The sequence below is a fragment of the Macrobrachium nipponense genome, chromosome 13 (assembly GCF_015104395.2).
Source record: "Macrobrachium nipponense isolate FS-2020 chromosome 13, ASM1510439v2, whole genome shotgun sequence".
Classification (NCBI taxonomy): domain Eukaryota; kingdom Metazoa; phylum Arthropoda; class Malacostraca; order Decapoda; family Palaemonidae; genus Macrobrachium; species Macrobrachium nipponense.
The window spans coordinates 38,321,691-38,337,132 of NC_087206.1; the positions used below are offsets into that span (position 1 = coordinate 38,321,691).

At 39.4% G+C, this 15,442-nt stretch overlaps 1 protein-coding gene across 1 annotated transcript in view; it reads left to right on the forward strand.

Moving 5' to 3' along the window:
• The window catches only part of LOC135225750 (putative leucine-rich repeat-containing protein DDB_G0290503), a 562,436-nt gene that overhangs the window by 352,188 nt on the left and 194,806 nt on the right, over positions 1–15,442 (forward strand). Inside the window, exon 3 of the mRNA XM_064265148.1 lies at positions 1,986–2,130. Within this exon, the coding sequence (XP_064121218.1) occupies positions 1,986–2,130 (145 nt within the window). The remainder of the gene's footprint in view (positions 1–1,985; positions 2,131–15,442) is intronic.

The window sequence follows — 15,442 nt, forward strand, 5'->3', positions numbered from 1 at the left end:
AATAAAAATGTCACATGGAAAAGGACATCTCTGAAATAAAGGTTTAAAATACAAAAAGACAAAGCCACACTCAGGCTTAAAAGTATGCTTATCCATTTCAGCTGTGATCACTAGCACTTACGTAAAATACAACTGTGTAAAATGACCATCTTAATAATGAGGCCTCTGCGGGTGCTTCTCCATCTTCATTATCTTACCTTACCAGTATGTAGGAGAAATAGCTCGTCCAACCCTGGCCTCGTTTTTTCACTATTAGGAACTATGGAAATCCTGGGTCCAGATGAGGAAGAGGTCTTTGCCTTGTGAGAGTGTTAAGATGATATTTGCAGAGGACTGAGAAAATCCAAGGACCTGCTAAGAACCTATGGTGCTAGGTTTAAAATCCTTCTCGACCCCTTTCTAAGAATTGTTTCTGAATGACCTTATTACTGAAGCACATTCCTAGATCCCTGTAGGGGCTAGTGCCATCAGTGCACCTCATGGTGTGCACTGTAGGCATTACTAAAGGTTTTTTGCAGAGTCCTTTAAGCCACTAGCTGCAACCCTTTACATTTCTTTGAGTATCTCCATTCATATTTTCTTCTATCTTGCTACCCACCCTCCCCCAACAGTTATTCACAGTGCAATTGCCAGGTTTTCCTCTTGTTAACACCTTTCAAACCTATTTTGTTTCCTTTCCTGCACTGAATGACCTCCCAGGTCCCAGTGCTTGGCCTGTGATCTAAACTCCCAGATTGTAGAGGATGTCAGTCTCACAAATTCAGAAGTTTCTATCTTGTTAGGTTTTCAACATAACTTGTCTCTCTTCCATTCTGCAATTGACATATTGGAGGTAAGTTGATTATTGCAACTTGGTACTTGCGTGAAGTGGATACGGTATTTGAAAATTGCAGTACCTTGGCTCTGTTGCCAGTGGCTGGCATGGTGTTGGGGGGAGAAACAAAGGAAGCATCCCCTTTATTCATATTCTCTTCGCCTTGACCTAGGGCGTTGATTCTTAGGGGAGCTTGGGGTACTGTGTACTTAAGAGTGCCCACCAGTTTTATAGTGGATGGGGTGGTGTTTTTTTTTTTATTATATATTTTGTAGGTGACAGCGTTGTTTTTTCTGGTTTGTATTGTAGTATGGCGCCCAGGGCAGGGACAACTATTGATCCATTGCTAGCCATTGGAATTGTCCTTTGCTACAAAGCTCCCACTTGAGTAGAGGTGCTCCATGACTATACCACCGTGCTCTACATGTTAAGAAGAGCACCAACCAGACGCAGTGTCTACCTGCAGTAGCTTTCGTACCAGGTAAAGAAACAACAAACTGTCAATGCTAGCAAATTTTCTATTCTTAAATTCATTGCCATTACATACTAATGTCCTTTTATCCCCTCACCTGGTAATGGGGGATTCAGCTATGTTACATACTTATATAGAAATGTTACTTTTATGGTAAAATTAGGTTTTACATATATACACTTATCAAGTAATTACATGGACATAAGGGCACAATCAAATTGAAGCTCTTTAATGAGTTGTTCCTCTCCTTCCCCAAAAGTGGCTGGTGCTAGTCACTGACACATTAAAAGAAGCCCTATTACAAATTTTAACATTTAAGCTGCGTGCGAGTCAAAACACAAAGTAAAAGAAGCCCTATTGCATATTTTAGAATTTAAGCTGCCATGCAAATTGAAGCTATAGCTATGTAATTACTTGGTAAGTATATTCAAAACTAGTGAAAATATCATAACACTGAAGGTTTGGCTTTTGCATTAATTGCCTAAGGTCTTAGACATGTAGCATTTAGCAATAAGATGAATGGGGTGTAGGAAACTCTTCAAACTGGAGTTGATGATAAATAATATAGAGTACATATATAGCTGAAATTAGCAAGAAAGAAAATGTGTTGCACCTTCCTTCTTATTGTAGGACTTAGTTCAGGTGCAATATGTTATATACAAAAAATCAAATGGCTCTATAGAAACACACATTCCACAGGTCTATTGAAAGAACATGAGGAGCGTGAAAAATGCCAGGAAGCAGTTTTGAATAAAATGAATGCAACAGCTGATAGAGTGAGGGATGCACTCAACCAGAAACTCAAGAGAGAGAAAGAACTCCGGGAGCAACTTGATGCAAAAGTGTAAGTTAACTTAGTAACTGGCCGTATTTTATTTATTTTTCCTTGGTACATATTTGTGTATTTTGATGCTTTATTTGTCCCATTACCATTTTCAAATGTTTGTATGTGCTTGTTCACTGAAAGCCCCAAATCACAAGGTTCATACACTGGTGACTTGTTTTAACTGGAGTGGAATTCTATATTCCAGGTGCTCTCTTCCTCTTCCAACATAATGAAGAAAATTAACTTAGTCTTTTACTGTACCTCTGTTCATATTAGTGGAACTGAGTTTTCCTCCTGTTACACATTTCAAACCTTTTTATTGAAAATTTCTGTTGCAGCACTGAATGACCTTTAAGTCCTAGCACTTGCCCATAGGCCTAAATTCTATATTCTGTCAGACACTTGGCAATAATACAGCAGTCTTGCCATCCCCTTCAGTTAATGGATTTGTGATTACCTAGGCATTTCTGCTATCTAATAGTTTATGAAGTAGATCTTTGAACATGTTAAATTTTACAAGTCCCAAATGGGGAAGCTTTTTACTTAGTACCTACAGTCGACCCTCAATAAACCAGACCGCTATTAATCCAAATCTCAAATAATATGGACACTGAAGAGGGTCAGCTGCTATAATTAAAATATGCTGTGCAATTCAAGATAGTTACTGCTCCTTTGTTTGTCATGTACCATTTTCCTTGTTATTTAGCAGAGGTTAAATGTACTTTTCATGTACAGTATTTTTATTTTTTATATACAGTGTGTTTATTCTGTACTAAACTAAAATGCTTTTAACTTGTAACTGATTCAACTTATGTGCAGTACGTACAGTCATTATAACATTGTATTGTCTGGAAGGGTAGGAAGTACTGTAGCCAACAGTTTTACCTATCTGCTGCCTGACTGGTAGCTACAGTGCGATGCATTGTATGTTTTTAGGAAAGAAAGATATGAGAACGGTAAACTTTACATAGATAAAAGCTGATTTACTGAACAGTACTACTTTTGTTTACATGGCAAATGATGAGAGAGAGAGAGAGAGCGAGAGAATTTCCAGTTCCTCTATGAAGCTTTCTATCATCATTTTTATCATCTTTTATTTTTCAACAGTTTTGAAGGAATCCATTCTATTCTTCATATAATCTGTGAATTACTTATACAATGTATTAAAAAACTATGTACACATTGTATTCAAAACACACACACTTACAGACAGAATACAGCTAAAACCTGATAGGCTGGCTGGTTGCCATGGGAATCTGTTTACCAGTGACAGCCCTCTACCTCTGTTCTATTAATACATATTTAAGTCACAAGATACGACTGCAAACTTTTGACGACATTTGTGACAGTAAAGAACAACCCTCTCTAAGATCAATATGATGAAATGTATTTTGTACTCTTAGGTATTGTTAGAATTCACAAGTTGAAGTACAATTATTGTTATCATGATAATTTTGTGAACTACTTTGAAGAAAAAATTTTAAGAATCTGTCATAGATTAGAAAAGAGGTTAATTCTGGTGTCCCATTGATCACAATGAGAAATACTGGTAAATTCAGTAAGTTGAACTGAACAAGAATGACTGAAAAAACTATGAGAAAAGTAAGAACTTTCAATCAGTTGCAGGAGCTATATTTTGATATTGTGCGCAGGCATCCTTCACAAATAGTGAAAAGCTTGCTTGTATAAAGCTTACATGCAAAGGAAAAGGGGATATAGAAAATCTTAGCTTCTATAGGCCAGTATCAAACATATCGTAAATATCAAAACTTACAGAAATGTGGTAACACTTGAAACAACTCAACATTATACCTGATGATCAGTTAGCTTACAGAAAAAAACCAATGAGATGATCAGTTAGCTTACAGAAAAAAAAACCACTGAATAGAAACTACATTGTGCACAATTACAAATGATATGATAACAATTATAGCAAGTAGAAAATGTGGTATCCTGGTTATGTTTAACCTATGTGCAGCATTTAACACAGTTGACCACAATCTGCTGCTTGAATATCTGAGAGCAGTAGGCATTGAAGATGATGTATTACTCAAATGGTACAAAAGCTACTTGGAAAACAGGAAGGTTGCAGTGGTTTTATCAAATGTGATATCAGAAAAGAAAGACCTAGCTAGAGGAGTGCCCCAAGGTAGCGACCTAGGTCCACTGTTATTTGGTTGGCATTTACGCAATTGAATTATCTAGAATTCTAAACAAGCACAAGGTTAGGTATAAACTGTATGCTGATGATACTCGGTTCTATTTTCCTCTAGAAATGGTAGAAGGTGCCATTACCCTAGTAAAATTGATGCAATAATGAAAGATAAAAAAAAAAAAAATGGATGTCGGCGAAGAAACTAAAACTCAATGCAGACAAAACTGAGTGTATGCTGTTTGGATCTGATAGTGCACTATGAAAATATGAACACTTCAGAAGAATAATTATTGGCTTGTCATCCATAAAGATTGTAGCAGGAGTGAGGAACTTGGGAGCATTTATTAATTATAAATTGAGAAAAATGATTTACATATTGCATATGTATTGTAGCAGGAAGCGATGATGTCATAGTGACAGGAGGATGAGCAGCCGCCGAATCTGACATCATAGGGTGAGAAGGAGTGATTTCATGACATCTCTATGATCAGCGCTAGTCAATGGCCTCACTGGTGGAGCAATAAGGCGTGACCCAGAGATTGTTGGCAAGGCTACACAAGATGGCAGCACGCAAGAGCTAACGTTGAGGAGTCCAGGGAGAGGTGGGAGAGCAGTGGGTGCCGGAGGGGTGGTACGAGCCTCCAAGAAATGTGACAAAGGTCCATCCAAGGAAGGTGATCCCCGTAGCCCAAGCGACGCCCAAACTGCTGCCATCTTGGATGACTCCGAACCTCAAACAAAGGAATTAGTAGATGGTGTAGCCTCCTCCCTCTTGGGAAGAGAATTGGAACCCGAGGGAGAGGGGCTACATTAAACTTAACATCACCCTATGGCACTCCCAATACTTTCATTGACGCATCAGCGACACAGGAACACTAGAACTAACCACAGAAAGATCGATTGAGGGAGAGGGATCAAACAAATGGCCCAGACGAGGTGAAGAAAACCCCTCCCAAGAAGGAAGAGTTGAAACTGTGATGTTCCCTCTTCTTATAAAACACCCTCCACAGCAACTTAAGCCAGGAACAACATTCTGGGCAGGGATTTGTTACAGTACAAAAGTTACTTCTGCATCTACTGCATGTTGTATGCTGATGTAGATATAGATGCTAGAAACCTTGAGCACGGAAAACCCTGAATGCCCGGGCACATGCTTTGACGAGGCCATGACGACTTGGAGGAATCCTTAATAAACTGAAACAATCACACAACTCACTGAATTCTGGTGATAGCAGTTCACTCTTGATGTGGTTCAGAAGTCACGTAAAGTCATTGGTCCCATTGCTGAATAACCACTGGTTCCATGCAATGTAAAAACACCATACAAACAACACATTGAAAGGAAGAACATGGGCACAAAACAACTGGCTTGGAAGGAGAGCAAAAGCGAAAGCTTCTACTCCCCAAGGCGGTTAAGGTAAAGACTGGTCACGAGGTTCGTCGCATCTCTGACCAGCTATCACTTCGTATGCACAGAATTTGCCAGATCTGTCAGATTCCTTGCTTTACAATCTTTGATTGTGTTAACTGGTTACCAGCTGGCACTTGGAAAGCTGTCTTATTGTTAAGACATCAGGTTTGTTAGCTATGAAAGATACAAATTTATTAAAAATTTGTAATATTAGAAATACATATTGCATTTATTAGAAAATGTTGAAATGAAGATGCTCTAAAAACAGCAATTTATAGCCAAATACTCTTGCTCCCTAACTACCTACTAAGAAAGTGACAAGAAGTACAAAATAGAGCCTCCAGATTAATAAAAGGATTATGTAACTGTGAGCTACATTGGCTCCCAGTAAAAGCAAGAATAGAATACAAAATATTTAGTCTTTAAAGCTCCTGTGAAATTGCATAAGCTTCTTTAGACCTGAAATTAATATTTTGATCAGACATGCAAGTAAAGCATATAGGCTATTTGAACCTAGTACAAATTGTATGTCAGGCAAGAGAGCATTTGAACATTGCATACCAAGACTATACAACAAAGTATGTACCATCTGAATATACCAAGATTATACAACAAAATTTGTACCATTTGAAGTGAGGGTCATACAAGAAAGTAAATTTAAAAAAAGAACTAAAGACACTCCTATTCTGCAGGAGCTATGATACTGATGAGAAAACACTAAAAGATGATTATAAAATATAAGAAGCAACTTATTTTGAAAGCGTACAGTGGCCCGCCAGAGAGGGAATCATCCCTTTGGAGGGCTGTACGTGAAACAGTTTTGTTAGCCAGAATCAGTAACGATGGAAACTGCACGCTCCGTGCTGCTTCCATCAGGGAGAACAACTTCATGCTTATGGTGGACCTGAAGGATGTGTATTTTCAGATACCCATCCATCCCTTCTTCTGGAAGTACCGTCACTGCATCCTCGGTGAGACAGTGTTCCAGTTCAGGGTACTCTTGTTTCGGGCTCTTGACCACTCCCTGCTCCCTAGGTGTTCATGCAAGTATTCACCTTCGTTTCAGCTTTGGCCTATTTGAACTGGATATGTCTGTTGAGGTTTCTTGACTTTCCAATTTTTGCAGCAGTCCAGGCAACGTGGTAAATCTCGAAAAGTCTAATCTTGTCCTGTGGCAGGATCACAAGCTCAAAAAACAAGCAGTCAAAATCCTCCCACATAAACTTAACCAATCCAGCTGCCAAACTCACCCTCAGTCACACGTCCGTCTTTACACCACGGAATACATGCAGGACAATTGACCTACCTACACACAACACACACACACACACACACACACACACACACACACACACACACACACACACACACACACACACACACACATATGTACTCACCCAACTCCAGATACTCAGGGCTATGCTGTGCTGTCCACTGGTTGAGGTCGCTGAGACACTAACAACAACAAAGACAACCACCAAGAACCCCAACCCTTCAATCAAGGACCACAACGACCAAGGACCACAACCCAACAACAAACAAGGACTACAACTACAACTCAACAACACAGCAAACAAGCAAGGGCTACAACCACAACTCAACAACACAATAACAAACAAGGAATACAACCACAACAAAAGACCAATGCACAAACAACCTCCAACACAAAAACATCAACAACAAAAAGGCAACACACACACACCCTCTAACAACACCAAGGAATCACAACAGCTCACCAACAACACCCTCAACAACTCTCAACCACACCTAGAAAACACAACAGCCTCCAACATCAACCACAACAATTCACATACAACCCAACAGGAACCCACAGGCACAACAGACCTAAGCAAACAATATTAACCCTTTAACGTTGAAGGGGTATAATAAAAATAGTCTCCCATATGCCGAGGGGGTCTCGGGGTGAGCGCCGAAGCGGAAATTTTTTTTTTTTTTTTTTTTTTTTTTTTTTTTTTTTTTTTTAAATCACAGTGCGTTTAGTTTTCAAGATTAAGATTTTATTTTTGGCTCCTTTTTTTGTCATTGCCTGAAGTTTAGTATGCAACCATCAGAAATGAAAAAAAAATATCATTATCATATATAAATAATGCGATATATGATAGCATGAAAAAAAAATTTCATATATAATTGTATTCAAATCGCGCTGTTAGCAAAACGGTTAAAGCTGACGAGTTAATTTTTTTCGTTGTACTTTACACTAAATTGCAATCATTTTGGTATATAAAACATTGTAAAACGATCAAAGCAACACAGATAAAATATTATCACAAAATAATGCTTGAATTCGTAACGCACGGACGTAAACAAATGTTTTTTTAAAAAATTCACCATAAATCTAAATATTGTTCTAGAGACTTCCAATTTGTTTCAAAATGAAGATATATGATTGAATATTACTATACTGTAAGAGTTTTAGCTTACAATTGCAGTTTTCGACCATTTCGGACGAGATAAATTTGACTGAATGTAGAATTTTTTATATATATTTTTTTGTATATGCAAATATTTCAAAAATGAGAAAAGCTACAACCTTCAATTATTTTTTGTTGTATTCTACATGAAATTGCACACATTGTCATATATAAAACTCTATGAAACGCCTAATATAAAACGGAGCAAATACTACGAGAATGCAACGTACGCATTTCTGAGATTTACGGCGGAGAATCCGCTTGCAGAGGGAAGGACAGTTTTTTAAAAATTCACCATAAATCTAAATGTAGTGCTAGAGACTTCGAATTTGTTTCAAAATGAAGATAAATGCCTGAATATTACTAGACTGTAAGAGTTTTAGCTTACAATTGTGTTTTTTGACCATTTTGGTAGAGTCAAAGTTGACCAAATGTGGTTTTCTTTCTATTTATCGTGATTTATATGCAAATACTATTTCGAAAATTAGAAAAGCTACAACCTTCAATTATTTTGTTGTATTCTTCATGAAATTGTGCACATTTTCATATATAAAACTTTATGTAACGGCTAATTTAAAATGGTGCAAACATTACAACAATCAGACGAAAAAATATCTGATTTTTTTCGGAAGAGTTACCGCGCGGACGTAAGGATTTTTTTTTTTTTTTTCCTCCATAAATTCACCATAAATCAAAATATTGTGCTAGAGACTTGCAATTTGTTGAAAAATGAAGGTAAATGGTTGATTATTACTTGAATAAGAGTTTTAGCTTACAATTGCATTTTTCGACCATTTCGGTAGAGTCAAAGTTGACCGAAGGTTGAAATTTGGCACATCGTTATTTATATGAAAATATTTCAAAACTGATAAAAGCTACAACCGTCAGTTGTTTTTAGTTGTTTCGTGCATGAAATTGCGCACATTTCCATATATAAACCTTTATGTAACGGCTAATTTAAAATGGTGCAAACATTACGACAATCAGACTTCCAATTTGTTGCAAAATGTAGGTAAATGATTGAATATTACTAGAATATAAGAGTTTTAGCTTACAATTGCGTTTTTTGACCATTTCGGTAGAGTTAAAGTAGACCGAAGGTTGAAATTTTGGCACTTATCATTATTTATATGAAAATATTTCAAAACTGATAAAAGCTACAATCATGAGTATTTTTTTTGTATTCTACATGAAATTGCGCACATTTTCATATATAATACTCCATGTAACGGCTAATTTAAAATGGTGCAAAAATTATGTCGGTGACAAAATAATTTCTGAGATGTGTCACTGATACTTTTTAGTGCGAAAAGAAAGAAATTCACGCGTGCGCGCCTGCGTAACGATTGTAAACAAAACAACCCCTTGATCCGTGAGCTCCCAGCATCCCCCAAGGCACGTGATTCAAAAGTTTTTGCCTGGTAGGCCTATAAGTATTTTTCTGCGAATTTAAAAAAAAAATTTTTATCGACATACCATACATCCAGTCGTCACCCAACAGACAATTTATGTCGACGTTTAATATGTCCAATCGGCGTTAAAGGGTTAACTTAACAATAACTAAATTACAACAAAACAAAACTCAAAACTCAACTGACTTTCAATGCCTTCAACACTTTTCACAGACTGCTGCCAACACCACTGATCTTCACAGGCTTTGCCTAAAGACTGACCAAAGACTGACAAACACAGAACTCCAAAAACTAACTCCAGCTGCACCAGCAGACAACCTAGAACTCACCAACAGCCAATTCAATTGTTAACCATCCAACCACCAATTACCCTCTCTCTCTCTCTCTCTCTCTCTCTCTCTCTCCTCTCTCTCTCTCTCTCTCTAGGACATTGTAAAATGGAACTCCCAGAACTCCTCCATATTTCCTCCCCCGTTACATTTGACAATGTCTCCTTACACTCACAACACCCACACTAAATAGCCTTCCGCAACACTCACGGATGCTCGGACACAGGCCCCCTGGATCTTGTTTGAGTGCCATCATACACTCAGTTACACCGCCTTCCCACTTCTTCCAGACCACTTCTAATCAAACTCCCATTACTATCTCCTTCTTTACTATCCTTCCAAATCCCATTCACTATCTCATCTACCCCTTCCAACTCTTGTCTTAACATCTCGTAACTCTGCCACCAAATCACTAACCTCATTTACACTCCTGCCAAACTCCCAAAGAGACTCATTCATACTGCCAACCACATCCTCACCACCTGATTCCCTCCCTTCCTGGTGAAACTCCACTAAACCCTGACAATTCAACTATATGTATCATTCCTCTCAAAGTCGTCCATATTACATGCCTTATCCACCATTTTTACCCTAACAGTAACCCTTCTATCATGCAGCTCATGTTTCTCCCTTTTATTCCCTTTCCTTACCTCCCCCTGCTTTCTTCCATACTCAACCAACACTAACTGCCGATATTGCAGACCCATTTGCTCACTGACACTCGGCTCACACTTATTCACCCTCAACCACTCACTCATCGCATTCTCCCGAACATACTGTCGCATACTAGAGGACCCACCCAAACTGATCCCCTAACACCCCTTAGTTTTTTCCCGAAGTCCCAGCTAGACACATCCTCTTTCGCCTACACACACTCGCCACGTGACCTTCCATTCTACATTCAACACATTTCGCACGCTGTTCTGTACACATCCTAGCATAATGCCCCATCTCCCTGCAGTTGCCGCAAACCATGTTCATACAGTTACCATGACATCCACTAGCTATGTGCCCTACCTGTCCACACCTGTAACACTTAATATCCCTATCTTTCTTACACTCGCTCACTAAATGCCCCGTTTGCCCACACCCAAAGCATGCTCCTAATGCCCACCGACATTCATTCTTCCTGTGTCCTGGCTTACCACATCTGTAACACTGCTGCTCTCGCTCACAATTAACTGACCCTACTCTTCCAACACTTGCACTCTTATCTCTTTTAGGGCTAACTACACTCACGTTACTTGCTCTAACGCTCCTATCAACCACTCGCTCTGCCATTTGCCTCGGCCCTTCCAAAACTGCCTCCCTATAGCTTTTAAACTCTGGTATAACCTCTGCTACTTTAGTCCTAACACTAACACTTCTACTCTCTTTCATACACCTGTCTAACTCGTAATCCTCTATTTCCAAAATGTCGTTTCACGTCAACCTTTCATTTGTCCATCGCATTTTCTCCTTACGTTTCAGATTTATAAACTCGTATACGCTCTCTGGTATAGTCGCCAACAACTTTCGTACTAACTCCTCACACTCATTTATCCCTTTGTCCCCAAACTTTTTCCTAGCTAATGTTTCTAACCTACACGCACATCGACAACAACTCACAAACATTCATTCTTGCCTCTTCAAAATCATGCTTTCTCCTATATCTAACACTACTCTTTATCCTCTTTGCCTGTTCAACAATTATAGATTTCACACTCATATGGCACATTCCCTACACTCATCATTACCCCATACATACTTAACAAAAATCCTGTCAAAAAGTTACCTAACTCTCTTGCCCAAACACTCTTGTTATCTCCATATTTAGCCTCACAATACTAATCATATTCCTTAAAAATGTCCCCTATGTCCCTACTACATATCCTCATATTGTGCACATCGGGGTACCTTTCTCATATACACAGTCTTTTGTACTTCCTGCTCACTTTCACTTTTGCTACTTCCATTCTGACCCTTCTTTCCCTCTTTCAAATACAGCGAGTCCACTTCCATACTCACGTTCATACTCCTGACTACACTCTTCTTACCAGCCCTTGATTTCGACCCACCTGTTTTCCACTCACCGCTATCTAAAGCATCTCAAGTCAGCCCTTTTCCCCAATGTATTCAGTCTTAGTCTCATCCTGTCCTTCACCCTGTCTAACCTTCTTTCCCTTAGTCTTATTCTTTTCCTCAGCCCCTCCTCTTGCCCCTCCTCCTCCTTTTATTCTTGTCCTCAGGTTTATCCTTATCCTGTGTCTTCCCCTTCTTTCCCTTACCTATCACAACCAAATCACTTTTGTCACTTGTACTCTCATCCACCTGTTCTTTCACTTTCTTAATCACTCCTGACCCATCACAAGACCCAGTAGGCCTACCTCCTACTGCTCCCTCTCCTACGAATCCCTTCATCATTTCCTGCATCATCTCTTGCACTGCATTCATCATTACCCCAAATTTTTCGTTCGTTTTCTCAACCATTCTCTCTTCCACTCCTTTCACCTCTTCTTTCATTTCCATTTTCGCACTCCGTAGCATTCCTCTCATTTCCTCTAACTCGCTCTTCAGCTCCTGATGCCACCCTTAACCTCTCATTCTCCACTTCCAATCTTTCCTTGGCATCCTTGGCTTCCCTTGCCAACTGTAACTCTATCGCCTCTCCATCTCCTTCAACCCTTCCATCCTCACGTCTCTACCAATCATACAACTTGTTACCCAATCGTCCTGCAGCTGCTGCACCAACAGTCCCTGTTCAGGCGCCAAAAAATAATGTGGCAGGATCACAAGCTCAAAAAACAAGCAAAACAAGCAAGCAAATTCCCCCCCACATAAACTTAACCAATCCAGCTGCCAAACTTACCATCAGTTACACTTAACTCTTTACACCACAAATTACATGCAGGACAATTGACCTACCTACAAACAGAACAAAAAACAAACAAGCCCTAATACATGTACTCGCCCAACTCCAGATACTCAGGGCTGTGCTGTGCTGTCCGGGGTCGAGGTCGCTCAAACACTAACAACAACCAAGAACCACAACCCCACAATCAAGGACCACAACCCAACAGCAAACAAGGAATACAACCACAACCCAACAGCAAACAAACAAGGACTACAACCACAACCCGACACAGCAAACAAACAAGGACTACAACCACAACTCAACAATGCAACACCAAAAGGAATACAACCACAACAAGAGACCACTGCAAAGACAACCACCAATGCAGGATCAACAACACAAAAAGGCAACACATACCCACTAACAACACCAAGGAATCACAACAGCTCACCAACAACAACCCTCAACAACTCACAACCACACCAAGAAACCACAACAACCTCCAACAACAACAGCAACAACCCTCAACCACAACAACTCACATACAACCCAACAGGAACTCGCAAGCACAACAAACCCAACAGCACAAGCACAACAACTCTAAACAAACAATATTAACTTAACAACAACTAAACAACAACAAAACAAAACACAAAACTCAACTGACTTTCAATGCCTTCAACACTTTTCACAGACTGCTGCCAACACCTCTGATCTTCACAGGCTCTGTCTAAAGACTGACCAAAGACTGACTGAAACACAGAACTCTAACAACTAACTCCAGCTGCACCAGCAGACAACCCAGAACTCACCAGCATCCAATTCAATCATTAACCATCCAACCACCAATTACCCTCTCTCTCTCTCTCTCTCTCTCTCTCTCTCTCTCTCTCTCTCTCTCTCTCTCTCTCTCTCTCTCTCTCTCTCTCTCAATATAGGACGTTGTCAAATGGAAACTCCCACAACTCCCTCCATAAGGTCCCCCTAAGCAGAGGATATAAAATACCTATGGTGGTCTGATTAAGATATGGTAGCCGCAAGAGTCTTCCCCTCGGACTCTCGTATCGGCAGGTTCAGGAAGGCAGCACAGCTGTTCCTGTCTCAACGGGAGCATCCAGTTCAACACTGGCAAGTAGGGATCAGTCGCCTGTCATCCCTGGAGAAGCTGGCCCCTCATAGGCAGCTTCACCTTTTGGTCCCGGTTTTGAGACCCTCAATCCTTTCTCATCTCCCTCTTGGAGTAGGTGAGAGAGGATTTAGACTGATGGCTGGATGATAAGAACCTTTATATACTCCCCCTTTGGACGTGCTTCTGTTCTCGGATGTATCAACCAAGGGATGGGTCGCACACCTGTAGGAGTTGCTGACTTCAGGTGTGTGGAACCAGCACAACAGTCACCATCACATCAATATCCTGGAACTCAAGGCAGCCTTCTTAGCCCTCCAAGAGTTTCGGGATCAAATGATGGAACACGCTGTGTTGTTTATGTACGACACTACCACTGTAGTGGCACATGCCAAAAAGCATATGGACTCATATCCCTCGAGTTTCATCAATTGGTGATACAGATCTACGAATGGGAGGTAGCTCACTCATTAGAGCTGTCAGCCAGGTACGTTTCAGGCAAAAGGAATATAGTGGTCAACAAGCTCAGTTGATAGAATAAATCTACCTCGCTATCACCCACAGCTGATTTCCAAAGGAAAACATTGATTGATTGATTGTATTCTTTAATACAATAGTACAGTGTTCCTCTATTTGCGGGGGATGGGTACCAGACACCCAGCTTATAGTTACAACTCCCCTCTAAAAATGCTTACATCTGCCCATCTTGAAAGTTCAAATACCAAATGTATTCTTAAAGTATCGTCCTACATCAAATATACCATTGAATTGGTATTGTTAATATCATTTCAAAGTCACCTGAAACATTTTACCATTAGAAATATGTAAACAGTCAATAACAGAGAGAGAGAGAGAGAGAGAGAGAGAGAGAGAGAGAGAGAGAGAGAGAGAGAGAGAGAGAGACTCCTTACAATATCAAAAGATTGAAATGAACTTCTATCAACACTTTCTTCTTCCCCTCCCATAAATACATATATCTTTTCCAGAGAAGAGAGAAAGAGAGGGCTGAACAAGTATCTATTTGTCTGTCTATCTGTTCTTTTGCTGAGAGATATAAACTATATATTAGAGAAGGAAGGAAATAGAAAACACCAAAAATGTATACCTTATGTAACATCCTACATCAAATTTACCTTAAATTATTATCATATTACTGTATCAGTCTTAGAGATTTTATTAATATAATTTCAGGTAATCTTAAAACTTAGTACCCTTAAAGGTATATACGTACTTCTAACACTCGCAGCCAAGAGAGAGAGTTACCATTAGGACATATGTATCTTGTGGAGAGAGAGAGAGAGAGTTGTCCTTACAGTATTTAAAAGAGTGAAATGGAAAGATTATAGTATTTAGAATACTCACATAAATCATGTAATTACAGTTATAGTATTATTTTACATATTAGTACTATTATGGGAGAAATTGCATAAAAACTATTAAAATCATTTGACCTTTATATGGCACTGTGTTCCCCTTCCCTGTCCACATTACTGGACATTCCTTCCCGAGCTCGAGCTTCGCTGGAGTTGAAAAAGGGTAGGGAAATGGATACAGAGAAAGGGGGACCAAAGGGAAGAAGCTTTGTTTGAAATTCCTGCTAATATTATTATTATTATTATTATTATTATTATT